Source organism: Pelodiscus sinensis, chromosome 3 (genome assembly GCF_052426305.1).
Source record: "Pelodiscus sinensis isolate ZL-2025 chromosome 3, ASM5242630v1, whole genome shotgun sequence".
Taxonomy (NCBI): Eukaryota; Metazoa; Chordata; order Testudines; family Trionychidae; genus Pelodiscus; species Pelodiscus sinensis.
Genome location: NC_143054.1, coordinates 5503422 through 5530569, shown reverse-complemented (window position 1 = coordinate 5530569; position 27148 = coordinate 5503422). Strand labels below are relative to the sequence as shown.

Sequence of the window (27148 nt, the reverse complement as noted above, 5' to 3'; positions counted from 1 at the left end):
AGACATCCTGCCAGCGCTCCCTGCAGCAAAGGCAGCTCCTATTGGCAGCACTTGGCAGGAAAAGACTCAGCAGCTTGTCTCATTCTCTCCTCTTAATCAAGGGAGGGCCGGGGCCTGCTGGTTTACCTCGGGGGAAAGCTCTCCCCAGCCTGAACACAAGAGCTCCTGCTGGGCTGTCTGGGACAGGTAGCCGTGGGCCCGCAAACAGGAGCCTCATACAAGTTTTCTTCCACCGCCAAGACTGCTGCAGCATTCCCCCAGTCCAGGAAAGCAGGGCTGTTGGCTGGGAATCAGAAGATCGGTGGATCTCTGCTACTGATTCACAGGACAGCCTTGGGCAAATCCCTTCATCTCTCTATCAACCTGGCCGTGTCGCCACAGAGGGGTTGTTAGTACAGTTGTGTCAGCCAACCCCGGTCCACACCAGGGCATTATTTCAAAATAACCCCCCTTATTTCAAAATAACAAGAGGTGTCCACACGACCGCGCCTGTTCTTTCGCAACAACGGGCTGGTTATTTTGAAATCTGTACTCCTGCGTTCCTGGCGGAATAACACTTCTTTCAAAATAGTTTTTTCGGGAGTTATTTCAAATGAAGTTATTTCGAAATAATTGCCTAGTGTAGACATGCCCTCGGCAAGTGGGGGTTTTCACTCCCCTGAGCAAGGTAGCCATGGCAATGTACTTTTTCAGTGTTGACCAGGCGTCCATAGACTACACAAAGGTATCATTCTTATTCCCATTGTATAGATGGGGAAACTGAGGCACTGAGAGGTTAAGTAACTTGCCCAGGGTCAGCCAGGGAGTCGGTGGCAGCACTGGGAAATGAAGCCAGTTTTCCTGCCCACCTTCCCTTTCCGAATGGTCTGACTGCCAGCTGGCTCCAATGAGAGAGCATCTTCCACCCCTGGGGACATTGTCTGTGCTAGCCATGCTGCAGACGCCTCTTGGGAATCTCTCACTGCCACCCTGCTCCAGTCAAGCCAGCTGGGGTTCCACTGAAAATATCCACACCCCGTTTTGGGATTCGGCTAGCAACAGGCAACCCCGCATAGGGCTCTTCCAAGCTGTGGTCCCCGAGACGCCTTGGGAAGGGACTGGGCCACTTCCAGCAGCAACCACACGGGATGCAAGCGAGCTCGGCCATTTGCACCAGCTGGGCCTAGGGACGGTTCTCAACACCCGCCACGAACATGGCGAGGTTAAATCTCCCGCCAGTCTCCCCCAACGAGTGGGGCAGAACACGTTTGGGACAGACGCCCGGCCCAGAGGCACAGACCTGGCCTGGCCAGGCCCCCTTGTCAGAACCGCTGACTGGGGACGGATCCCGCTTCCTCCACGCCGGCCTGCAGGACCGAGAAGACTCACCACCTGTTCTCTGGACAGAAAGGAAATCGGTCCTCCGGGGGCCGGGGCATGACACACAGCAGCTCCCAGACCGGCTGAATTCCAGGGCTCTCCGGGAAGGGCGAGGTCCCGCTGGCTCACTGTTGAGACTGGCACAGCACAGATATTGGCTGTGGGCTGACGGGAGCGTGGGGAGCTGGTTCCGACGTCCGGCGTTGAGCCCCAAGGCCTCAGACTAAGGCTCTAGGTGACGTTTTCAATTCTCCCTCTTCCTCCCATCCCTGCCCAGGATCTGGGCAGAAAACAACTGCAGAGACGGGGTTGGAATTACCCTGGGCTCATTTCCAGTTCCGCTGCCCGCCCCGTACAACCTGGAGGAGACCCCGACGCTTCTTAGGAGCAGGAGTTAAGAACATCAGAACGGCCAGAGGGGTCAGACCAAAGGTCCATCTAGCCCAGTGTCCTGTCTGCCCATGGGGGCCAACGCCAGGTGCCCCAGAGGGAGTGAACAGACCAGGGAATCCGCACATGATCCCTCCCCTGTCATCTACTTCCAGCCCCTGAAAAACAGCAGCCAGAGACACCATCCCTACCCAGCCTGGCTACTAGCCAATGATGGACCTACCCTCCATTGAAGAGCGGGAGAGCCGTCGCCAGTGATCTTTGTAAGCTGTGTGCTTGGCAGCCACCCAGGAGAGACCCGGATGCTGCCCAGCTGATTAGCAGCGCGCCCACCGCTGGTTCTCCCGGTGGTGCACATCCGCACAGGCCTGGGTGCACATAACAAAATGTATTGCGCACATGGATGGAAGAAACGGGAGGGAACACCGGTCATCGCCAGCCTGGTGCAAAGACGAGGTGGGGTCATTCTGGGGAGAGTGGCCAGCTGCCGCAGGGGACGAAAGGGAATACCCACTTTGGAGATCGATGCGGAACAAGCTGCTTATGCCACAAAAGCTCTCACCCCAAGCAGCTGACGCTAGGCCCTCAGTGGTATCTGCAGCAGAACCCCCAGGGGCCGAACAGACCTAGCGACAGCAGTTCTGTGCTTTACTCTTTGCCGTGGCTAGATCTGCATTTTACAGTAGCTCCCATCAGCAGCTGAAGCCCTCCTCTGCTAGGGGCTGTACAGGCACCTCGCGAGCGGCCGAGACCGTCCCTGCCCGAAGAGGCTCCTTGCAGTGCTGATTTAAGGAACGGTGTTGGAGGACTGAGGGGGAGGCTGCCACTCGCTCGCACCCTGCGTGGTGAGGAAGTAAGGCCCTGAGTCCTCCGCGTGGCCGTTCTAGCGCTGGATCGCAAAACAGACGCCCAAGAGAGCTGATTCTGCAGGGTCAGGGTGAAAACAGAGAGCTCAGTTTCCCTGTGGTTATTAAGACTTGATCCCAGTGGCGGGCAGGCCAGATCCGGTTCCCCAGGGTTAGCCCATAGCGGGCCGCTGCCACTGCGTTCACCTGTGCTTCCACCAGTACGGGTGATTGACGCTCCCATTGGCCAATAGGAGCCGTGGGAAGTGGTGTCCCAGTCTGCGTCGGTTCCCGCAGCTCCCATTGGCCAGCAACGGCGATCTGTGGCCAATGGGAGCTGCAAGCACCTGTACTTGTGGAAGTGTAGGTAAACCTAGCAATGGTGGCCCACCAAGGGCTAACCCCGATGAACTGCCACCATTGCCCCCTACTCACTCAGGGAATAGGTGAATGGCACGGGTCACAAATGTCTCCGCTATTGAAACCACCCCTGTGACCAGAAGCAAACATCCCCCACGTATGGCTGGGCCTAACGTGCTTCTTTTCTCTGTTAAAGAGCCAGCCCCATTGCTTGGCTCCAGATCCAAATCCCCCCCCCCCCCAGGTTTTCGATTTAGGCCCAGCTCTGCTACTGCCGGGTAGAGGTTGTGGGTGACCCACCCTGGTTTTGCTCAGGTGAGTCTGTGTTAAACACGGGGGACAAAGCCCTCCCAGAACCACCCCCAGAGCTCAGCGGAGTTAAATCAGGCCTTAAGCTAGCCCCTGCCCTAGAAAGTGGCTTGAAAAACGCTCGTCCCCACGTAAGAGCAATAGGTCGGATGCAGGGCGGGGGTAGTTTTTTAGAGTGATTGTGGAGCGCCGGGTGAGTTCTCAGGAGCTTCTAAGAATTAGCCCCAACATCTGTATTAAATACGAACATTTGGCATCAGGCAATAAACAGTGATGAGTTACCCGGCTGTGCTGCTTAGCCAGAGCCATCAGAGTCTTTGGCTTATTACAAGCCCCGAGCTTTTATTTCCTTGCCAGGCTTCGGTGCCAGTTTGTCTAGTTACTGGGCTGTGACAGACCGATTTGGTTTGATAAACGCGCCGTTTGCCTCCCCCACTACGGGTCTGGGTGGCGCTGAGAGCCGGACCTCCTTAGACGAAACCTATTCCTACGGCAACATGCTCCTGGATGCTCATGACCCCAGCTCTGTTCAGCGACCAAGGCTCTGTCTATGGCTGTGTCCAGACTCAGGGGTTTTTTCGAAAAAAGTAGCCTTTTTTCGAAAAAACATCACCTGCGTCTAGACTGCAGCTGCGTTCTTTCGAAATTAAATCGAAAGAATGCGGCTTTTCTTTCGACGGCGGTAAACCTCATTTCACGAGGAAGAACGCCTTTTTGCGAAAGTGCTCTTTCGAAAAAAGGCGTTCTTGAATGCCAACAGGGCTTTTTAGAAAGAGAGCATCCAGACTCACTCGCTGCTTTCTTTCGAAAAAGCGGCTTGCTTTTTCGAAAGTACTGCTTGCAGTCTAGACGCTCTTTTTCGAAAGAGGCTTTTTCGAAAGAGGCTTGCAGTCTAGACATAGCCTATGAGACAGGAGGAGAAATCAGGCGGCTGCTTTGCTCTTTAACCAGATGGCAAGCTGTTCGGGGGCTGGTATCAGGACCGAACAACTAGCTGCATGTGGCCCAATAGGATGAGGGTACGGGCCCGGGTGCTACCGTAACCAGCCCTGCTAGATCGGAAAGCAAAGATGAAACCCTCAATCTTCAGTCCCAAATGCATGACTCCTTCTACTGGAGGACCTCAGGGAAACTTTCCAAAAGCAGTGAGGCCACCCTGCTGCCTTTCACTGGGACTCAGCCCATGAGTTTTGCAGCTGCACCCATCTGAGGAACAGACGTCACTTTGCAAATCAGTGGAACTTGCGCATTTGAAAGTCCCACCTACATTTTGAATGTCTCCTCTCATCTGTTCAGGAAGCGGAATAGAACGCCGGGATCAAACTGGGGGATTTAAAAGCCAACGCCAGATTGGACTGTGCTGTTTGAGTTCATTTCCCAGCTACTCTATGAATTTGGAATCGATCCACATTTATTAAATAGAAACTTCCTTTTATGGCTCGGGCGCTCTCGTGCTTTGAAGTCATCCCCTATCAGCCTGGTAGGGAGGGTGGGGCATGGAAATAGGAGTCCGAAGACATGGGACTGAGTCAGAGACATGGGACTCTGCTCCTGACTCACCATGTGACCTTGGGCCAGTCACTTAACTCCTCCGTGCCTCAGTTTCCTGACTTGTAAAATGGGATGAGTACGTTCAGCTCTGCGGGTGTGTTGTGAGGGTTAATTCACACGTGGTTGCAAACCCCCTTGCATGCACAAAATGTGGCCCAGGCCAGAGTTTCCTTGAGTCCTTGAAAGACTCTGAGTGAAGAATCTTAATTCCCGAATGCCCATCAAAACTCATGCGAGCAACCCACATGCATCAGAGACATAGACGTGTGTGTGTGCCGAGGTACAGAAACAAAAGAGGAGGCTAAGCCAGTGAGCGATGTATTTCTGTGTGTTAAAAAGGCTCACAAGGCTGACCCTGTTTGTTCATCTGTAACTGGAAAAAAACAAACTAAGTCTTGCAGCACTTCAGAGGCTAACAAAAAATGCAGATGGCATCATGAGCTTTTGTGGACTCACGAAGTGGGTTGTGGCCATGAAAGCTCATGATACCATCTTCATTTTTTGTTAGCCTCTAAGGTGCTGCAAGACTATTAGTTTTTTTAAGTATTTCTATGTCGTTTTACATAGTGCTGGTCCTCCTTCTGGCCTGAGGGTCTAGATAGTACAGCATCACAAAAAAAGAATGCATGGTTGAGAGCAGTGTTTCTCAACCAGTGGTACAAGTAGCCTTAGGGGGGTAATTGAGGGAAGTCCGGGGGGGGGGGGGGGAGGAGGGGAGATACATCAACACCACTGAAACTTGGAGAAAACTGAATTTGTGTTAAATTTTACAGCACTTTATTATTTTTGTACCTTTTACACCCAAAAATGTCATTGCCCGCCCGGCTACGATTAAGTTGTTTAAACAAATGTGTTGCAATGGTAGAAAAAAACATTGTGTGTCTGAAAACTGAAGGTACTGGGGGTACTTTTTTTTTTTAAAGGGGTACTTTATCAAAAAACAGTTTGACACACACTGGTCCAGAGCACGTAGAGCTGGTGAGAAATTGACACGTTTGGGTCCCCCCCAAGACTTGCTCCTCCCTAAATACAGACTCACCCTTCACAAGATATGGCAGGGAAGGGGCTTGCCATAGATCAGTGGGGAACAAAAAGAGGCCGTTCAGGTGTGTATGAGGCCTCGGATCCAAACTTAAAATCTTTCCAAGGGCACCAGTTACACAGTGGAATCCGTCTCTCTCTGTATAACTCTGCACCCTAAATGTGTCGGGGTGATACTTTGAAACCCATCCACCAGGCAGCACTGGGGTATTTAAAGCCCCCTCTTTCACACCTGGTTAACAGACCACTTTAAGGATTTTTGTCCCAATTCCCATTTACACCCTTGCCCCTCTACATCACTCTGGCAATGTAAAGAGGGTTGATAAGGAGTGTAAATATTTAGTGTAAAGGGTCCTTAGTGTAGGTAAGAATCATGCCCTATTAACTCATTATACTCAGCAAAACAGTCCACATTTTGAGGACAACACCGAGTCCCAAGTCAATAGTAAACCCACAATTCACATCAGTGGGCCCTAAAATCATGCCTAGATTGGATCCTGCAATCCTTGCCTATACAAAACTCTTCCTGCTATTGAAGGGTACGTTGGATAAGCAAGAAATGCACATTCAGGTGTCTCAGGCTACACCTACACTACAGTGTTACTTCTTTTGAGCACCCCCGTTATCTCGAAATATGAGGAGCTCGCTATTCCGACATCCCTGTAAACTTCATTGCACGAGGAGTCAGGGACGTTTCAGAACAGCGCTTTATTTCAAAATAAGTGCTGCATAGACGGTGCCAAATTTCGAAATAAGCTATTTTGAAATAAGATCGAAGTAAGATCTGCAACTTGCGTAGCTCATACTGCGTATCTTATTTCGACCTACGATGCGGTGTAGGCACACCCTAAAAGAGACTTCTATACATCGGGAAGAGTAAAGATATTTTAAACTGTGACTTTAATTAATCTCAGATAAAGTATTCCACAATTTTTAAAGATAGCCATAGGCTTTTTTATTTAAAAAAAAAAAACCACTCCTGTAGAAAAGTTTGGCTGGAAATTAAAACAAACAAAACAAAACGTAACATCGAGCACAATAAATGTTTCCCCTTTGAACAGAACTACAGCCATCTAAATGATAAAAACAGTCATTGTATAAAAACATATTTATTTAAATTAAATATTTTATGCAAACGCATATCTACACGCATTCAAAATGCAGAAGAGCCGCACATGGGAAAAAAAGGATGGAAAGTATTAGCTTAAAACCTGGTCGTTTTAAAAATGATTTGCAATTATATTATTATTTGCAATTAATTAGGTGCTCAGGGTTGAAACCAGAAAATCATAACCGCTCTACTAACTAATCATAACCAAGTGTCATACAGTAATGCTAAGATTAATCGTGTTATATAACGGATGTAAAATAAAATGTCATCTTTATGAAAAAAAGAGCAAAAACTCTAGCAATACAAAATAGGAAGGGGAAATAATGGAACATACAAATTGATGCACAGATTTAGTACAAGCAATAATATATTGAAGTAACGAGGAACGGGCATTTCATTTCTAAACGTTAAGTATTTGCCTTCAAATGGTGCTTGATACAAACGGGTCTGCTACATATCACCTCTCTTCCAAAGTGCTCATCAGAATAAATTCTTTCCAGCTGTGGGGGCAGGTAGAGGGACCAAGAAGGGATATTAAGTTCACCAGCATGATCACCCAGGGTCTTGGCCTTCAGAGTAGATGCTCCAAAGGCCACCAGCCTGTCTCCGTACATGGGAAGTTACTTGTAGTGACTCAGGAAGGGATTTATCCTGCTCCTATTGTAAGCAGGGTCAGAGCCCAGTGAAACTCTGTAGAGGAGTCAAACTAAATGGTACAGACTGTGCAAAATTCAGTGTCAGACAGAAACTCGGCTGACACCTGAATGATGGAGCAGCCAGTCAGTCCATTATCACAAGACCACGTCACCGCCCCACAGTTCAAACCTCCCCTCTTGATCAAGTTGTCTGGGGCAGGAAGGATACCAGGGTGGCACCCTCGACCAGATCTTTCCCTCTGAAATCCTTCCGTACACTCTCAGAATTCCCACAAAAAGTTCCGGGAGCCAAAGGAATGCAGAGCAGGGCCGGACATTCAACCGGCCCGATCCAAGACCTGTGTGTACACAGGATGGAACACGCTGCCGGCGTTAGGGACTGCAAGTCGAGTGACTTCACCGGCCTCGCATTCCCTATGCTAGCGCACTCAAAATCTCCCAGCCACGTCAGTGAAACTTTTGAGCACATAGGGAATGCAAGACCCGGCCAACAGAAAACACACGGCGATGACGAAGGCCACACAGCTGTCTTTGGTTAAAGCTGTAGGGTAATTATGTGAGAACAGGACACGTCTGATCACCTGAGCTTACTCGCTCTGTACAGCTGTAGCTGCTGGTGACAGCCACCCTCAATTTCCGGGAACGAGGCTGGACACTTGAACTACTAAACACGCGTTACGAGCAGCCAAGCCCTGTTCTGCCAGCAAGCGCAGGTGACGGCGCACACTGACCAGAGAGTTACATACGTATTTGCCACATCTATGCTTTTCCCCTTCCCTACCACAACAGGTCAGTGCCACACAGAACCAGGCATGGAGACTGATTTTTCAGAGGGGCTGCGAATCAGTCCCCACAGGTTACAGCTGGAGTTGAGGAAGCTCTAGCCCCATCCAAGAAGTTGGCTGGGCCTCAGCATCACTGAAAAATCAGACCCATCTTTCAAAGAACTTGCCGTGCTTATACAATAACTTGGTTGTAAGCCGTGACCAGCTGGCTTGGAAGAGGGACACGGTCACAGACCTTTACGGACGCGGGATATCAAATACCTTTCGAAGCAGGATACTCAATAGTTAGGCCAGTGGATGGCTGATAAGCAAAAATCCACAGAAAGGAGGCTCCAAAAGTCGTTTCAGTTCTGACCGAGCAACCCCAAGGAGCGTGGGGTCCCTCGGTTGGCGTGGACACGGAATCATGCCACTAATACTGTCAGGTCTGTCCCCAGCCTCCGGCTGGCCTAGGAGACACTGTAGTTGTTGTAGTAGGTAGCAGTGGCATCTGCTAGGACGGAGATGAGGCTAGTTTCTGCAGAGGGCGAACCCCCCGCGACCGGAGGCACCTGCCCGTGTCTGTTCAGTATGGCCCCACCGTGGTCTGCGTGGCTGGGCGCATTGAGATACTGGTCAAACTCATTGCGATCCATCTCCCCCAGAAGTTCCGCTTGGCTCAGCTGGTCCAGGCTGTCAAAGCTGGGGTGCTCGGGGGGTGGGGAGAGCGGGCCGAGGTGGGCATGGAGGCTGGGCGGGTGGACGGGGTGGAAGGCTGGTGGGTAGTAGGTGGGAGGCGGAGGCGGGCAGCTGGAGGCAGGGGAGATCATGGGGGTGCCGGGCTGAGGGATAGACATGGGGCCCAGGGGGTGGTGGTTACACAGGAGGGGACTGGTTGAGTACTCTGATGAGAAAGGGGCCCCCGTCATACGGGGGTGGTGATGCTCCTCCGGGCAGGGGGAGGCGAAGAAGCTCTGCTCCGGGTCGATCACATCCAGAGGGGACATCTCAGGCGGGGTGGGCAGCCCGTAGGGGTAGGTGTCCATGCTGGCATTGCTGCTGGTCCGGGCCTCCCTGTAGCTGCCGACGCTCTGCACTACCGGGCCGGGCGAGTACTCACCCTGCCCCTCCTTCTCCCCCACGGTCCGGCTGCAGGGCCGCTTCTCCGGCAGCGAGCTCCGATCCCGCGAGAGGCTCCCCAGCAGAAAGCCGGGATCCACCCGCTTGCAGATTCGCTTGACCTGCTTCTTCCTCCGTGGCCGGTATTTGTAGTTGGGGTAATCTTGCATGTGCTGCACCCGCAGCCTTTCCGCTTCTTCCACATACGGCCTCTTCTGGGAAGGAGTGAGGGATTTCCAGGACTTGCCTGCCACAAGGGAAGAACAAAAATCCCCTTAGCACCATCCAGGCCGGGCGTGGAAGGCCTGTTTCCCTGCACACCCAGCAACCAAGGGCAGCCCTGCATCTGGTGGAGAACAGGGGCCAGATACCCACTGAATCCTGACTAGAGAGAGATGACCCTATACAAAATATTGTGTCGCAGGCCGGGGATGCGTCCTACAGCCCTACAGAGCGGGACAGCCCCTGCAGAGCAGAAGTTCACGAGAAACAACAAGGAGTCCAGGGGCGCCTGAAAGACTAACCCACTTTATTGTGGCAGAAGCTGCCGTGAATTGCAGCTCACCAAAGCACGCGCCAGAATAAAAGTGTTCAGCGGTCAGACCCCCCTCCTCCCCCGCCTCCTGGGGGTTTCAGTCTCAGTGGGGGAGCCTGTAACTTTCACAACAAGATGAGCATCCCCGTGGCACCTTAGCGCCTAACAAAACGAGATAGGATCTGGCGCTTTCGTGGGGAAAACCCACTTCCTTCGGTGAGCTGGAGGGACCCGAGAGATCGGCTCGCCCGAAGAGGTGGGTTTTGCCCACAAAAGCTCGTCCTGCTAGAGATGTGTTTGTGAGGCTCTAAGGTGCCCTGGGACGGCTGGTGTTGAAACAGACGAGCCTGGCCACTTTTGAAACCTGACAAAAAGTGAAGTGGCCGGATTAGGAGGGCTACAGGCTCGTGGTGGCTTGTCTCCTGCCTCTTTACACAAACCCTTTAAACCAGACGCCCGCTCCCTGGGCATCTGCAGAAAGCCCCTAGCTTTTGTGAAACCACGCCGCCTTTGGAGGTTTCTCTCTGCCACCGCACACTGCTAGGAAGTCTGAGCCCAGTGGAGAGAGGAGGTTAAGAGACTTTCCTGGAGCCCAGCAAATACACACAGTGCCAGGCCCCGATCCTGCAGACTCCCAGCGACCGAGGAGCCCTGCGGACAGGGCGGATCGCTCGGCGGCTTCTCAACTCACATGGTGACACGGGGGTGCGTCTACCCAGCACCCTCCACGCGAAATAAGAGGCGCAATGCCCACTGCGGTTCTTATTTCAAATCCACTGCAAAACGATGCGCGATTTCGAGCTTATCCCTCATGCAACGAGATTTACCAGGACGGCAGAATCGTGCACCCGTTATTTCGAAAAATAGTTCGGAATAACGGGCGGCTTGTGTAGAGGTGGGGTAACTATTTCAGGATGCCAGAGCCCTGCAGTGTAGCCCCCCGCTTCCTCTCTAGGGCGCCCCCGGCTCCCTGCCACCTGCCCCCCCTACCCCGCTTCCCCCTAGGGCTGCCCCCTGGCCTGCCAGCCCCCCCCCCCGACTTCCACCGTAGGGCACCCTAGGACAATATTTCAGGCTAACTACACCTGAAATAATTCCCGACATAAAATCAGCGTTTTTCCCCGAGGGAAGCAGGGGCACCGATCTGGACAGAAGCAGCCGCTTCCCAGGCGTGGTGGCTGGACACTCCACTTCTTCCCATGCAAGAGGGGGTTTTGAAATAACTCTCTGGTGTAGACCAGGGCAGAGCCCGAAGGGGAATCAAGTCAGAGCCCCCGACGTGGCGGGGATCGCTCGCCAGGGGAAGAGTCCCACGAAGCGAGCTGCGGGCCGGTCCCAATTAGAGACGCGACCCTTGGGAAGCCAAACGCACCCGGGAGAAAGGAGTCGTCGGGGAGAACAGGGGACGAGGAAGCCCCCTCGCCCCCAGGCTGCCCTTCCCGGGGTCTCTGGCCGGCCCCGGGCGTCGAACCCCGCGGGACGCGCCCAGGCGCTGCCGTGTGAACCCGAACGCTCCCGACTCCGGAGCGAGCCCGGGCGGACAACGCGCCGCGCCCGGCTGGGGCTGGCCCGGGCGGACCCCTGGGGGCCGGGGGTGCCCCGCTTACCCAGCATCTTGCTGAGCTCCGCGTTGTGCAGGTCCGGGTTCTGCACCGCCAGCCGCTTCCTCTCGTCCTTGGCCCACACCATGAAGGCGTTCATGGGCCGGCGGATGCGGGGCTCCGCGCCCTTCTCCCCCGGGGGGCGCTCCGCGGCCAGCCCCGGCGCCTCGGGCCAGGCGTAGGAGCCCAGCAGCGAGGCCATGGCCCGCGGCTCCCGGCGTCCCCCCTCCCCGCCTCGCCCCGGCATCCGGGGGCCTGGCCCGCCGGCCGCCCGGGCCGCCTATTTATCGGCCCCTCCGAGCCGCCTCCTCCAATGACACCCCCGGGGCCGGCCGGCGGCTCCTCCTTGCTGGCGAACTCCAGCGCCGCTTCGCCTGCCACCTGCCCCCCGCCCCCTTCCCCCGAGGGCTGCCCCCCGGCCTGACAGCCCCCCGCCCCCCTTCCCCCCGAGGGCTGCCCCCCGGCCTGACAGCCCCCCCGCCCGCTTCCCTCTAGGGCTGCCCCCCGGCCTGACAGCCCCCCGCCCGCTTCCCTCTAGGGCTGCCCCCCGGCCTGACAGCCCCCCGCCCCCTTCCCCCCGAGGGCTGCCCCCCGGCCTGACAGCCCCCCGCCCCCCTTCGTCCCGAGGGCTGCCCCACGGCCTGACAGCCCCCCCGCCCCCCCTCTCCCCCCCTGCCCCCCCCTTCCCCCCGAGGGCTGCCCCCCGGCCTGACAGCCCCCGCCCCCCCCCCCGCCCGGCTTCCCTCTAGGGCTGCCCCCCGGCCTGACAGCCCCCCCCCCCCCTTCCCCCCGAGGGCTGCCCCCCGGCCTGACAGCCCCCCGCCCCTCTTCCCCCCGAGGGCTGCCCCCCGGCCTGACAGCCCCCCGCCCCCCTTCCCCCCGAGGGCTGCCCCACGGCCTGACAGCCCCCCCGCCCTCTCCTGCCCCCCCCCGCCCCCCGCTCCCCTCCCCTAGGGCTGCCCCCCGGCCTGACAGCCCCCTTCCCCCCCCCTAGGGCTGCCCCCCGGCCTGACAGCCCCCCGCCCCCCTTCCCCCCTAGGGCTGCCCCCCGGCCTGACAGCCCCCCCCCCCTTCCTCTCTAGGGCTGCCCCCCGGCCTGACAGCCCCCCGTCCCCCTTCCCTCCGAGGGCTGCCCCCCGGCCTGACAGCCCCCCCCCCCGCTTCCTCTCTAGGGCTGCACCCCGCCCCGCTTCCCCCTAGGGCTGCACCCCCTGGCCTGCCAGCCCCCCCGCCCCGCTTCCTCTCCAGGGCTGCGGGGCGCCCCCGGCTCCCTCCTGCCCCCAGGACTGGTGGGGGACGCAAGGAAGTAACGGGGGGGGGGGCTGATCAAGGATATTTGTGCCCCGCGGGGCCTCTGGAGTTCTCCGAGGGAGGCGGGAGGGCTCTGAGGCATCTCACAAAGCTGGAGTCTCTCCCCCTCCCCCAGTCTGATTGCAAATTCAAAAAGCTAAAGGGCCTGGTTTTATTTTTACTTGGTTTTTGCACCCTCGCCCCGCACACTCACCCCCCCCCTCGCATTCCAGCAGCTCTCGGCCCCCTCTGCCAAGCGGAGAACTCCCAGGACTCTCGACTTTCCGGAGAGGGAAACTGAGGCAGGAAGCACAACCACTCCCCGAGCCACTCGCCCCTGCGGCGGCTTGGCTGCTCAGAGGAAGGCAGGGAACCCCACCAAGCCTAGAAGAAACGAAGCCCCCCCCCAAACCGATCGATCCCCCTTCCCTCCCCTGGGCTTGAATTTACCCTTGTCTGGTTCTGTCTGTAGCTACAGTCCCGCCCCTAGGACAGGGGTGGGGTCCGGACATCGGAGCCACAGAAACATCAGTCGGGGCTGCAGGGACGGGGACGGGGAGGGGGAGAGCCTGGGGGCTGGAACGCCAGCCCGGGCTCCCTAATGCTGGGGCAAGCCCTAAGCCTCGGGCCGGATCCAGGCAACCCGGGGGCCGCATCTGGCCCGCGGGCCGCACATTCCCCACCTCTGCCCTGAGAGAAGCTGCGAGTGGCGGAGTTTTGTCTCTAGGAAGGAGCCTCTGCTATCGGCCCTTCTGCGCCCCCCTGCCCCCCGCCCACGCTGGAAAATCGCCCCCACGGGGTAGAAAGACAAACGGCCGCTCAGAAGATGCTGCTGAGGAACAACCCGGCGCCAACAGCAGGTGCTGCGGGTCAGAGAGACCGAGGGGGGAAGTTTGAAAAAAGTTTGGAAAGTTTCAGCCAGAATCAGGGGGGGCCTAACCCCCCCCCCCCCATGCGCTAGAGAGAGCGAGGTGCAAACGCCACGGGCCGGCCAGCCTCAGCCTGCCCAGGGCCCCGACATCGTCGGTGTCACCCGAAATCCTCTGACCCCCCCCCCATAGGAGCGCAGCGGCTCCCGGGCGCTGGGCGGGGGGTCCGATCGGTGCTGCCCAGCAGACCCAGCGGGAGGCATCTCCTGGGGGTGGGGGGTGAGAGTCGTTTCCCAGGGCCCGGAACCTAGCGGGGGAAGGGGGGGGCGCTGCCCGGCCCGGCCGCACCGGGAGCCCCAGCGGGGCGGCAGGACAGGGGCCAGCCCCGGCTCTCTGGGAACGCACCTTGGAGTTCCAGCTGGAGTCGGTTCGCGTCCTGAGGACGCCTTGGGGGGGGGGGGGACGCCGGAGAAACCTCGCCCGAGGATGCTCCCCGGCCTCAGCCGGAGCGGCCCCTCCGCATTCAGCCTCCCTCCCCGCGGAAGCGTTCACACGGGCCAGGGAAGCGGATTCCACCTGGGGGTGTCCAAGGGGTCGCTCTAGAGGGTGACCGGACCACGCAGCAGGCGGGCAGCGCGAAGGCGCAAGGCGCTTTCCTGAGGGCCAGGCCGCTGTTTAAATCCCCGTAACTAACCCCCTGGAGGAAAGGGATAGTCCCAGCACCCGCGGGTGGGCCAAGCGGAGCAGCGGGGACCTCCGGGAGGATCCCAGGTGTGCAACTCCGGGTCCCAGTCGGATGCCAGGTCCACTGTGCCCCGGTCTCATTTACCCCAACAGGGCAAGCGTGTCGCTTCTCAGGCGGCAGCAAACAGGGCACCACGGCGGCCGTTTGCACACTGCAGCTGCTACAGAGGTCGATACATGCACGGAGGTTAGCTCCAGCAATACTTCCCAGCCAGGCTGGGCACGGTGTCCCTGTCTGTGAGGGTTCCCTTGTTCTGTTCACTCCCTCTGGGGCACCTGGCCCCGGCCACTGTGGGCAGACCCGACCCTGGGCTAGAGGGACCTTTGGTCTGACCCAGTCTGGCCGTTTTTACATCTTGATACAAGACGCTTCACTTTGAATAGGCAGTGATCAGGGAGCCTTAGGAAAGGGATGGGATGAGACAAAATATCTGGATGCTGCTATGTCAAACCACTGGTTCATAGAACACTAGAACTGGGAGGGACCTCGAGGGGTCATCGAGTCCAGTCCCCTGCCCTCATGGTGGGACCAAGCACCGTCTGACCATCCCTGACAGGTGTCTGTCCCACCTGCTCTGAAATATCTCCGGAGATGGAGATTCCACAAACCCCCTAGACAACTTATTCCAGTTTTTAACCACCCTGACACGTAGGAAGTTTTTCCTAATGTCCAACCTAAACCTCCCTTGCTGCAGTTTAAGCCCATTGCTTCCTGTCCTGTCCTCAGGCCAAGATGAACCATTTTTCTCCGTCCTCCTATAACACTCTTTTAGATACTTGAAAAACTGTTTACACAGCTTGAGTACCACTCCTGGCCACCTCACCTTAACAAGAGATGTTAGAACTGCTACCAGTCATGATGGGCATCAACCATAGTTCGGGGGATGCCATTGCCACGAGGGGAGATTTAGAAGACTGGGACTAGTCAGTTTAGAAAAGTGAGCACTGGGAGGGATAGGACAGGGATGCAGGCAATCAGAGATAGTGCAGAGAAAAGCTTATTTGTCCTGTCAGGTAACACGAGAACCAGGGAGGTCACTCAAAAAGTTATTTATTAGTTCCCTAAATAGAAGAACTAGAGGACACCAAATGAAATTAATGGGGAGCAGGTTTAAAACGAATAAAAGAAAGTTCTTCTTCACACAGCATGTAGTCAACCTGTGGAACTCCTTGCCAGAGGAGGCTGTGAAGGCTAGGACTATAATAGAGTTTAAAGAGAAGCTAGATAATTTCATGGAGGTTAGGTCCATAAAAGGCTTAGCCAGGGGATAAAATGGTGTCCTTGGCCTCTGTCTGTCAGAGGCTGGAGAGGGATGGCAGGAGAAAAATTGTTTGATCATTGTCTTCGGTCCACCCTCTCTGGGGCACCTGGTGCTGGCCACTGTCGGCAGACAGGATACTGGGCTAGATGGACCTTTGGTCTGACCCAGTACGGCCGTTCTTATGTAATTCAATGTGTGGGGTTGAAAGTGAACATAAGGACATTCTCCATCACGCTATGTGGTCAGCCTGCAGGGCTCCTGGCACTAGCGGATGGGGCGAAGGCCAAAATTATAACAGGATTCAAAACAGAGCCGGATAAGTTCCTGGGGGATAGGTCCATCATAGGTTATTAGCTGAGATGGCCAGGGATGCAAACTCTTCTCTGCTAACGTCCCACTGCCAGATGCAGGGACAGGCCAACGGAGGATGGGCCCAGGTGATACATTTCCCTGTTGTGCATTCCCTCTGAAGCCGCCTGCATTGGCCACTCCCACAAGACAGGACAGGGGGCTAGATGGAGCATCGATGGGATACAATATTCGATGCTGACGTTCTACCGTTAAGCCCGCAGCTTCCAGGAGAGGAAAGCGAATTGTAGCAAAAGGGATCCAAGTCAAGTCAACCCGGCTGGATAAAGCCCTGGCTGGGATGAGTGAGTTGGGCTGGTCCTGCTTCGGGCAGGGGGCTGGACTCGATGACTCCTGAGGTCTCTTCTAGCCCTGGGATTCTGTGATTCTAATGTCGAAGACAACTCAGTACTTGCCTTTCAAACCGACAACCCTCCGGCCCTGCAGTCTAGAGCTGGGCGTGTTACAGAGGTGGGGTGCGGCTGGCCAGGGTTCTTTTGAGATGCCATCTCACTCCTCCATGCACAAGAAGGTAGGAGGGTGCAGCCAAAATACGTCTGTTTTTATCTGCAGGGACTCACCTCTCAGGAGTGGCTTGCTCGACGGATCCCTCTCTGGCTGAAATCAAGTGCAGGGCCTGGGACACGTGCCTGCTTTCTGCACCCCAACACTGCAAAAAAGGCAGGAGCGTTCTCGCTAAGTCCAAAGATAAGCCAGAGAAACCACCACAAACATATTTTTATTATTAGAGCCCTACCAAAGCCACAGCCATTCTGGTCAATTTCACGTCCACAGGATTTGAAAATTAGTCAGTTTCACCTAGCCACCTGTAATTTCAGGGGGTTGTAACTATGGGGCCCAACCCACAAGGGGCTGGTGGGACTGCCACCTAACTTCTGTGCTGCCTTCCTGAGGCTGCAGGCTGCTGGAGGTGGGTCCGATCTCCCCCTTGCTGCTGGGAGCCCCCCCTTTGCCCCAGCCAGCGGACTCCTTGCTGCTAGCCCTGCTTAGTGACAGGTTAACTGTGACCAGGAACCTCAGCCAATTTGGGCACCTCAGAAAAATGGGCACCCTGGGACCAGGCAGGAACTATGGGGGGGCAGAAGCCCCAAACCTTGGCAGCAGCCACGGGAAGTGTTAGCTCTGAGCCCCTCAGAGGAGCCACAGGGGTTGAAGCCCTGAGCTAAGGAGCCCTAAGTCCTGACAGCAGCTGCAAGGAGCAGGCGCCCAGAGCTCCAGCAGAAGCCACCGGGGGCTGAAGCTGCAAGGCCAGCTCTGAGCAGTTGTGGGGGGAGAGGGCACAGCCCAGCTCTGGGGCTGCTGCAAAGCAGAAGGGATGGTCTAATCCCCCTCACTTCTGTGCTGTGTAGGGTGGTGGGGCTGATATCCCCGCACAGCCCGAGAGTGGCTGTGCAGGGGAAGGTCAGCACAGACTAGTAGCTAGGAGCCCCCGCCTGGGAATAACAGATTTCACAGGCTAGGGCTTATTTCATGGCCAGTGACACCACCTACACAGCCATGCAACTGGTAGGGCCGTAGTCATATAAGCAGATAGATCTAGGTTTGCACAGTGGGGTTCTGGCCTACAACAGCAACTCCTAAGGGCTACGCTAATGCACAAGAATAAATACCGCCAAGCCTGGGAATTTCTTCCACAAACAGGGACTGGAAGTTCCTCTGTGTGTCTACCACCATTCAGAGGCCTCTCCAGTGTACATAATAAAGGAAAACACGAGATCTCTGATTGTTGTGGGACATGGATCACCTTTGTAAGATCAATTCCATCCCGCACTCTGATTAAACAGCAGTTAAGCCGGCCCTGCACTGATTAGGACTCAGTTGGAGTATTCTGTCCAGTTCTGGGCACTACATTTCAAGAAAGAGGTGGAGAAATTGGGAGAGGGTCCAAAAAGGAGCAACAAAAATGATTAAAGGTCTAGAGAACGAGCTATGAGGGAAGATTGAAAAAATCGGGCTTGTTTAGTTTGGAAAGGAGAAGACTGAGAGGGGACATGATAGAGGTTTTCAAGAATCTAAAAGGATGTTATGAGGAGGGAGAAAAATTGTTCTCCTTGGCCTCTGACAGGACAAGAAGCAATGGGCTTAAACTGCAGCAAGGGAGGTTTAGGTTGGACCTCCCTTGCCTGTCAGGGTGGTCAAACACTGGAATAAATTGCCGAGGGAGGTTGTGGAATCTCCATTACTGGAGATATTTAAGAGCAGGTTGGACAAATATCTATCAGGGATGTTCTAGACCAATGTTTATTAAACTACGTTCCGCAGTACACTGGTGTTTGGTGAACAACTCGCAGGTGTGCCACGACCTCCTGTTTGTTTTTGTCTTTTTGTGTGAGAATTTTTTTTGTGAAGAAAATTTTCATAGGTGTTCTGTATAAAAAAATATGATTGTTTGGTGTTCTGTGGTCTGAAAAAGTTTAACACTGATCTAGACAGTGCTTGGTTCTGCCGTGTGGGCAGGGGGCTGGACTTGATGACCTCTCGAGGTCCCTTCCACTTCTAGTGTTCTCTGATTCTATGACATAATTTTCTGAACACACATGAAAAGGACAAATCAAATTTCCGCATCCCCCTTCTGTTCTGAAATTTGATTTGTCCTTTTCATGTGTTCATTTTTTAAAATTGTATCCTTTGGTATATATGGTTGTGACTATTTTCTTCTACTATTTGATCTGAGGAAGTGGGTCTGGCCCACGAAAGCTCATCATCTAATAAACCATCTTGTTAGTCTTTAAAGTGCTACATAGTCCTGTATTTTGTTTCAGCTACACCGGACTATCACTCCTTTTCTTAGATTTTCTATGTTTCTTTTGGACCCCCCCCCCCAAACACACACACAATTTTGGGCAAAATCAGCCCCAGCTGTGTCCCTTTAAATACAAAATGTGAACATAAGCTTGTCCTTGTTTGTTCAAGCATCCCTTTCTCTAGACAATATACGCTAGGACGGGATTTTTGAAAAAGCTCAAAAAGTTGAGTGCCTGAAATACAAAGAGAACCATGACAAAAGGAACGGCTTTCTCCAGTTTCTTCATTTGGAAATAAATAGTCCCCTTTATGACAACCCAGTATTGAAGGACTTTCGACAGGTTCAACCTCTCTAGTCCAGCAGTCTCGGAACCTGATCAATTCCGAACGTGAGAATTTTCCAGATCACGAAGGTCAATATTGTCTAACAGCATTGCCAAGACTTCCACTGCTTACTAGGCTGTTAGAAGACAGTTAGGGATGAATTAGAGCTAAATAACAGCACAGAACACTGAGAGTCAGGACTGGTGGTTGTAAAACTTCATGGGATGGCAGGTAACTTGGCCACACCCATAAAAAGTGGACATCGGGCTAACAAATCATTCCAGATGACGGTTTTCAGATGAGAGTTCTGGATTAGAGAGGTTCAATTTGTAGAATGTAAAATTGCACACTCTTCCTGGGTTAGTGTGAAATTTACACTTCTTCCTGCTCAAGTAAAGAATCTTTTGGCCAGATTTTAATCTCAGTTACATTATATTTAACTGCAATAAATCCATTGCCTTAAAAGAAATTACTCCTGATTTTACAGTTGTTTTGACGAAGATTGGAAACTGGCCTTTTGGGTCTCCCTAAGAGTTAGCATTTAGAAACTCAGTGACGTCCAATAAAGAGGACAAACAAAAGATCAAAGTTTTACTGGGGGGAACGTCTAATCATTTACAGACAGTCTCCGATTTACGAACGCGTTACGTACCAAGTACTCAGTCGTAACTCGATCTGTTCGTAAGTCAGACCTTTCATTTAAATGGGACCGCGCTGTTCATAAGCGTGGATTGCTGTTCATAAATTGGGGACCGGCTGTATGGGAGGTTGGTCGTAAGCGCGGATGATCGTACGTCAATGCGTTCGTAAGTCGATGCGTTCGTAAGTCGGGGACTACCTATACTAGCATCTTTGAGTTCTAATTCATCCCTGATGAAGGCCGGAACTAACACTCAGCCAATGCAGAGTGAACCATTAAGGCCAAAGTTCAGATTTTGGCCCTCAATAAACAGCGCTTCACCACCTCGCTGTGAGCAGTACGCTGCCTGCACCACTCTGCTTGGCGACTCAAAAGCAGCTCACACCACTTAGAACACCCACGCGGCAAATCACAGCCTGTTTAGCTCGGACCTTCCATTGGGAAAATGACAGTTTTTGACTTCAGGCTGCAGGTTACTTGGAGTTCTCTGGCAGTCACACGGTGTGAGTGACACGCTGCTTAAGAACGCCACGTAGCAGCACCGGCCACAGCAGCATCCCTGTGGCCCCTTTCGGCGTGGCCATGGGGTGGACACGTGACAGGGATGAAAAGCCAAACCGTACAGTGTGGCATACAGAGAAGGCCCAAATCTGCTCTTGCACTGGTGTCGATCTGGAGCAGTAGTTCCCAACCTTTTGGGGCTGCTGGCGCCTGGGGGCGGGGCCACTCACACGCTGGGCGCCTGGGGGCGGGGCTGTGCCCAGGCCAGGGGGCAAGGCCACCCATATGCTGCACTCCCGGGGCTGGCGCTGGCACCGCTCCTGTGCCACACGCCCAGGGGTGGGGCTGCCCATACGCCACGCGCCCGGAACAGCCCATGCGCTGCATGCCTGGCACTGGCGCCGCTCCTGTGCCGCACGCCCAGGAGCTGGCAGCGCCCACGCGCTGCACGCCCAGGGGCCGGCGCCACTCCTGTGCCACGTGCCCAGGGGCAGGGATGCCCATATGCCGCATGCCGGGGGCTGGCAAAGCCCATGCACACCGCGCACCTGGCCCCAATCACTCGGCGAGCGCACAGAAATGGCCCGGTGGGCACCATGGGGACCACTGATCTGGAGTAATTCCACCGTAGGAAATAGCTATGTCCCGATGGGCAAAGAGGATGCAGTTGTGTTCGCTTGACAACTGCACAGACCAGGGGTCTCAAACAATGCTCTTAGCAGGCCAGCAGGCACCCGTTCTTGGAGGGCTCCAGACGAGGGGCTCCACGTGTCCCCTCCCTTCTTCCCCCTGCGCATCTCCTGGCCCTGGGGAATTTAAAACACCCCGCCACCACCAATGGAGTGGAACTAGAGTGGTTTCGGGCTGCTAGCTCTGTGCCACTGCCGGCACATCCCTGTGGCCTGGGATCGGTGCGTAGAGGTGTCCTGTACAGGGTGGGCCTGGCAGCAGGGGTCAGGACCCCCCACTGACCACAGCAGCAGGAGCTGCGGGGAGGGGGGAAGTGGAACGTTGCAGCAGCCTGCTCCGCCCTGCCACTGCGGAGAAGGCAGGGAAGGTGGGGGGCTGACCCTTGCTACCACCCTGTGTTAGGCCCACCAGCAATCCATGAGGTCACGCCCCTCGGTGGAGGGAGATGAGGGGAAGGGAGGGCGTTGAGCTGGGGTCGGCTTGGGGGAAGGGTATGGACACTCCCTGCCCCCGCTGCAGGGACTCAGTGCTGGCAGCTGTGAGAGCTGTTTGGGCCATAGATGGCCTGCGGGCTGGAGTTGGAGACTCTGAGATGAAGGCTAGCTGGTCTGAAGCGACGCTCGTGGGCCAGGCTGCAGCACAGCCAGAGCCTGCAGGTTCCTACCCGTTAGCCTGCATCTTCGTGGGGCTTTCAATCACATTCCACTAGCACAGGAAGCCCCCCACGGCCTCCCCAGTTTTTATCCGTCAGACCCAGCAGATTTAGAGGGGTGAAACAAAGAGATCTGGGCCCAGTGTCAAACTCTGTAATACACCAGAGTTAAAAGCCAAGCTCCGCTCGGCTACCCTGGCTCAAATCCAGAGCAACTTCCCTGACTTCAGTGCAGTTCCTCCCCCTTTGCCCTGAGATAAATGAAACCAGAACCAGGTGCTGTGTAAAAGGGTCCAAGGGAAAATGCTTCTTAGGGCCCCGCTAGTGCTCAGCCTTACTCAGAGAATCCCTTGCGACCCCTCCGAGTAAGCGTGCTACGATCCGCTCCTCGGCATCTACGCCTGTGTACGCAACTGCCCCTCAGAGGAGTCATGTGTCCCACATTCGCTGTCTCCCATTTTGGAGGTACAGCTGATTATTTAAAATACATTTCAACAGCTAACCCAGACTATTCAATTAGGTTTCCCTTGTACAAATGGCAACGCCTCCCCACAGCGCATGCCAGGAGCTACGCTTGTGTAACCTTTTCGTCTATCACGTGTGCCTCTTACAAGGCTCACTCGGTGGGACATTTTGAACATGGACCGGGTCACTAGAAATACCCAAACTGTGGCCTGAAAGTCAAAGTTAAGCGACCCAGACAAGGCCACTGAAAAGAATTCTCGTGTCGCGCTGTAACAACATAATGCCAACCTGGCAACAGTTAGCGACTGGCTAGGGAACAAAAGGAATGATTGTGTTCCATTCTCCGGCACTGACACATGGGCACAATCCTTTAATAAGAGCAGGGATTTTAAGAGGAAGCAACATTCGTTTTAGCTACAGAAGGAAATCAATGAAAAGGTGAGGCACAGCGATGTGGCACATGCTCAGACTCACAGAAGGCAACTGGGCTGGCCGAAAAACTATGGAGGACACAAAACGCAACTGCATTACATTTCTTTGAGGCCGGAGAGTGGGGCGTCGGGAACGATCTATAGGTATTTTCTATTATAACGCACAGTCCTGCTACACCACAGCTTAGGCCAGGTTCTTTCCTCACATTAGCAAGTGGTGACAGACTCCAGGGAAAGGATACCAGTGTGAGTGAGCCTGGAATCACATATCCCTTTGGATCTTGCTGGCAGGGGACTGACCACTGACTATCCAAGCACAGATGTATGCACGGCTGTCACAGAGCCCATGCTGTGTGGTCTTGGGATAAACCTCGCCCACCGCACTGGTTTGTAGAACAGTCAATACGTGCTTCAGGCCCACCTACGATGGACAAGGACGATGTACTCCCACCCTACCAACTAGAACTGTGTTTAAAGAACCTGAGGTTTCGGTATTAGAGACAGCGTACCACTTGCAGGATGAACTGTGATGTCTGGCTAGTGCAGGGATGGACATTTTTGAGCATTTCAAAAATTTGGACAAAAGAGGCGGAGCCTGGCATAGAAGGCGCAAGCCCTTTAAATAGAAGCCGTTGAAAGGGCTCACATGTCCCTGGCTCCCAGGCAACGGGCTAGTGTGGGGACGGAGCTGCGAGCTCTCTCAGTTGCTTCGATTTAAAGGGCTTGTGGCTGCCAGACAACACAGCCACCCGGGAGGCACTAGCTCTTTGTATAGAAATAGTTAAAAGGGCTCGCTAGCGTTGCCTGGGAGCTGGAGACATGCAAGCCCGTCTATTTAACTGCTTCTATTTAAAGGGCTCGCGCCTTCCCCACATCTGCCAGGCAATAGAGAAGGAATGAGCCCTTTAAATAGCAGTTGAAAGGGCTCATGAGGCTCCACCTCCCAGGCAACGCGCTAGGGGGTGGGGCCTAGAACAGTTGCACAGGCTGGATCTGGCCCATTGAGTGGCTTCTGCCTGCCCCTGGGCTAGTATTTCCATAAGGTTTCATAGTCAACATCTCACTCATCCCAAAGTCCAAGACACTGCTGAGTTAAGGCGAATGTTTCTTCTTTTTTCTCTGCACTCCATGCACAGACTCCGCGGCCTCTTTTTTCTGCTTTTTGTGTTTTTTCTTATATGGTTTCTTTTGCTTTGCCTCAGAGTTTTCTTCAAGATTTTCCCTGTCGGAAGTTGTGGGGAAAACCTTTCCATTCCTTCCGAAAACACAAGCGTTTCCATCACAACTGTTGTCTTCCCCTCTGCGTCGATCTTTGGCTTTCTTTTTCTTTTTCCCTGGTTGGTACTCCGTGTCTGGCGTCTCCAGTTCTCCCCTCGAGCCATCTGTTATGGAGGGTTTCACCTTGGGTTTTTCAGAGCCCTCCATGGTCTCTGCCTCAACATTTTTGTGGCTTTTCTTTTTCTTTTTGGATTTGCTTTTTGGGCCTTGCGAAGACTCCGAGTCTTGAGCTGTGGCCACGTGAGGATCTGCTAACTCACTCTCTGGTTCATTTGGGAATTTCTTCCGTTTTGCCATGCGCTTGGCAAAATACTCTTGCACAGTCATGGTGCTGGTCACGGTATTGCTCTGGTCCACTGGTGTGGGCATGTCGTGGGGGTCATTTCTGTCCTCTTCTGGAGAATCCGCACGGGTGTTGTCCTCCTGAGGGAAATAATTTAAAGGTGATCAGGGAAAGGATTTTCAACACATGGAATTTAAAGATTTTTTTTCTTTTCAACATCTAAAGAGAGAAAACAAGGAACCAACCAACCAACCCACCCTCTTAAATTGGGAAGCAGAAAGGAGAGCGCATACAACAATTTCTGTGAACATTCCTGATATTGTGGCATGATATAACCAGCATTCCCTCTAAGCTGGGAGCCTGTGCGGCTGCTTGGGAGAAATTCAAATGCCGCCAAGTTGATTAGCAGAGCGCCCACGGTTAAGACTTTTTTATTTCTACTGGTGGTGCACATTCGCACATGCCTCATGGCGCATGCAATTATTCTGCACATGGGTGGAAAAAATCCGCACATGGAAAGAAAAGAGTAGAGGGAACATTGCATAAAAGGTATACTGAGGACTAAGGAGATAAAAGTAAGGCAAAGAACATTTAGATTTAAAGGGATGTGATTCTTTATTGGTTTGTACCATCTGCAGTCAACCACACCTGTCCGATGCAAGTGCAAAGGATGTTTAAAATGTTCCCAAATCATAAGAGTGTATTATACCCATTTTGTTTGCACAGATGTAAGTGTCTCCGCAAGATGCAAAGATGCAAGATGCTCTATCAATCTGTGGCAAAGTCTGCCCCAGGAAGTGGTGGAAACCTCATCTCTGGAAGATACTTAAAGCACTGTAGCACATATGTTCTGGGGAACACACCAGCACTGGCAGGAGGAAATGGGGGTAACAAATTTCTTCCAACGATCACAGGTGTTAGTTATTTCATAGCTGTTTCATATAATTTCACCCTACATGATCCCATTTGATAACAGTACGATACTACTTTTAAAAATATATTTAAGTTGCCTAACACGTCTCATTATAAGCCCATCTCCTGTTTTTTTCTAACTGTGCCAGGATAACTATTTGGGTCGACATTTTCCCATGTCATGTGTCCCCTCTTTTTGGAAGATTTCAGCAAAAATGGCTCAACTGTTTCTGAGAACGAGGCTGGGGGGCGGAAAATAATACATGTTTCAATGATGTACAAGCAACCTCAACGCTGGCATTTCCTGACTTTTGAGTGCTTCTTGCAACCTTAATGTTCTCTTAATCTAACATATTTTACACACACACAAACTATCAGAAAGATCAAACTCCATTACAGGCCAGAGTTAGCAAATCTATCACACCAAGAACCACTGCTGAACTCAACAGCAGTTCTGCATGTGCATGGGTTGAGAACAAATCCTGCATCTAGACAACAAATATAAAACAAGAAGTAAGGGGTCACTGGGTTGTGTAATGGACATACGGTATTAAGAAAAAGATTAACTTTTTAATAAAGCGACAGAAATAAACTGGACTGCAAATGTAAAGCTTGTTAATTTGTCCATTATTTACACATAAAGCTCTGTGCAAACTATGAAGTGTTGTTACAGATATGTAGTTCTCAAAATTAAACCTGTTCATTTTGGGCTGTCTTTTAGACACAAATACTTATATTTCACAATGATAAACTACCCAGAAATGCTTAATATTTACACAGATCTTTTCAAATCAAACGATGTATTTTTAAATAACTGCTAGATCTAAGAGCCTGAATCCCACTCTAATAGCAACTCACAACTCAGAGAAGGAAGAGATCAGAAAAAAAAATTCTATACCAATACTCATGGATCCAAGTCCATTACCATCAATTACATTGAAAGATGGTATGCATGGTGGTGTTGGGAACTGGTGGCCTCTTTTCAGAAATACTTGTATATAAATGGAGCAGTGGATACAGTTCACCTGGATTTTTCAAAAGCCTCTGACAAGGTCCCTCTGACAAAGGCTCTTAACCAAAGTAAGCCGGGATCAGAGGGAAAGTCCTTCCATGGTTTGATAGGAAACAAAGGGGTAGGAATAAATGGTCAGTTTTCAAAATGCAGAGAGGTAACTAGTGGTGCTCCCCAGAGATCTGTACGGGAACCAATCCTATCAACATATTCATAAATGCTCTTAAGAAAGAGGTAATCTGTAAAGTGCCAACATTTGCAGATGATACAAAACTACTCAAAAAAAGTTAAGTTCAAAGCAGATGGTGAATAGCTTCAAAAGCATCTCACAAAACTAGGTGACTGAGCAACAAAATGAATTGGACAACATGATCTCAACTATACCTATAAAATTATGAGGACTATTAAAAAAGGGATAGAGAGTAAGACCGAGAATATATTCTTGCCTCTACAGAAAACCAGGGTACACCCACATCTTGAATACTGTATACAGATGTGGTTGCATCTCAAAAAATAATTGGAAAAGTTACAGAAAAGGGCAACGAAAATGATTTGAGGTATGGAATAGCTTTCATTTGAGGAGAGATTACAAAGATAGGGAATTTGCAGCTTCAAAGATAGGCAACACAGGGGAAATCGGATAGAGATCTGTAAAATCATGAACTGTGTGGCAAAAGCAAATAAGGAAGTGTTACTTACTCCCTCACAACACAAGAACCAGGGGTCACCCAAAGAAATTAATAGGCAGCAGGTTTAAAAACAAACAAAAGGAAATATTTCTTCACACATGACACAATCAAACTGTGGAACTCACTGCCAGGGGATATTGTGAAGGCCAAAATGGTAACAGGCTTAAAAAAAGAATTTGATCATTTCATGGATGATGGTGTATCAATGGCTATTAGCCAAGATGGTCAGGGATGCAACCCCATTTTCTGGGTGTCCATAATCTCTGACTGACAGAAGCTGCGAGTGGACAACAGGGGATGTTGATTGTCTGTTCTTTTCATTCCTTTTGAAGCACTTGGCTTTGGACAGGA

General features: G+C 53.0%; 2 protein-coding genes across 3 annotated transcripts in view; both read right to left on the bottom strand.

Annotated features, from left to right (window-relative positions):
• Nucleotides 1-6948: 6948 nt before the first annotated feature.
• Nucleotides 6949-11909, bottom strand: SOX7 (SRY-box transcription factor 7). Its single transcript, XM_075923247.2, has 2 exons — nucleotides 11648-11909; nucleotides 6949-9752 (listed from the first exon to the last, which is right to left on the bottom strand). Exons 1-2 carry the CDS (start codon nucleotides 11886-11888, stop codon nucleotides 8857-8859), a joined length of 1137 nt encoding a protein of 378 aa, XP_075779362.2. The 5' UTR covers nucleotides 11889-11909; the 3' UTR covers nucleotides 6949-8856.
• Nucleotides 11910-22531: 10622 nt separating this feature from the next.
• PINX1 (PIN2 (TERF1) interacting telomerase inhibitor 1) overlaps nucleotides 22532-27148 on the bottom strand; it is a 97295-nt gene continuing 92678 nt past the window's right edge. For both annotated transcript variants that reach the window (XM_075923246.2, XM_075923245.2), the window contains one exon: nucleotides 22532-24324. In XM_075923246.2, coding sequence (XP_075779361.2) covers nucleotides 23716-24324 — 609 coding nt within the window. In that variant the 3' untranslated portion in view covers nucleotides 22532-23715. The remainder of the gene's footprint in view (nucleotides 24325-27148) is intronic.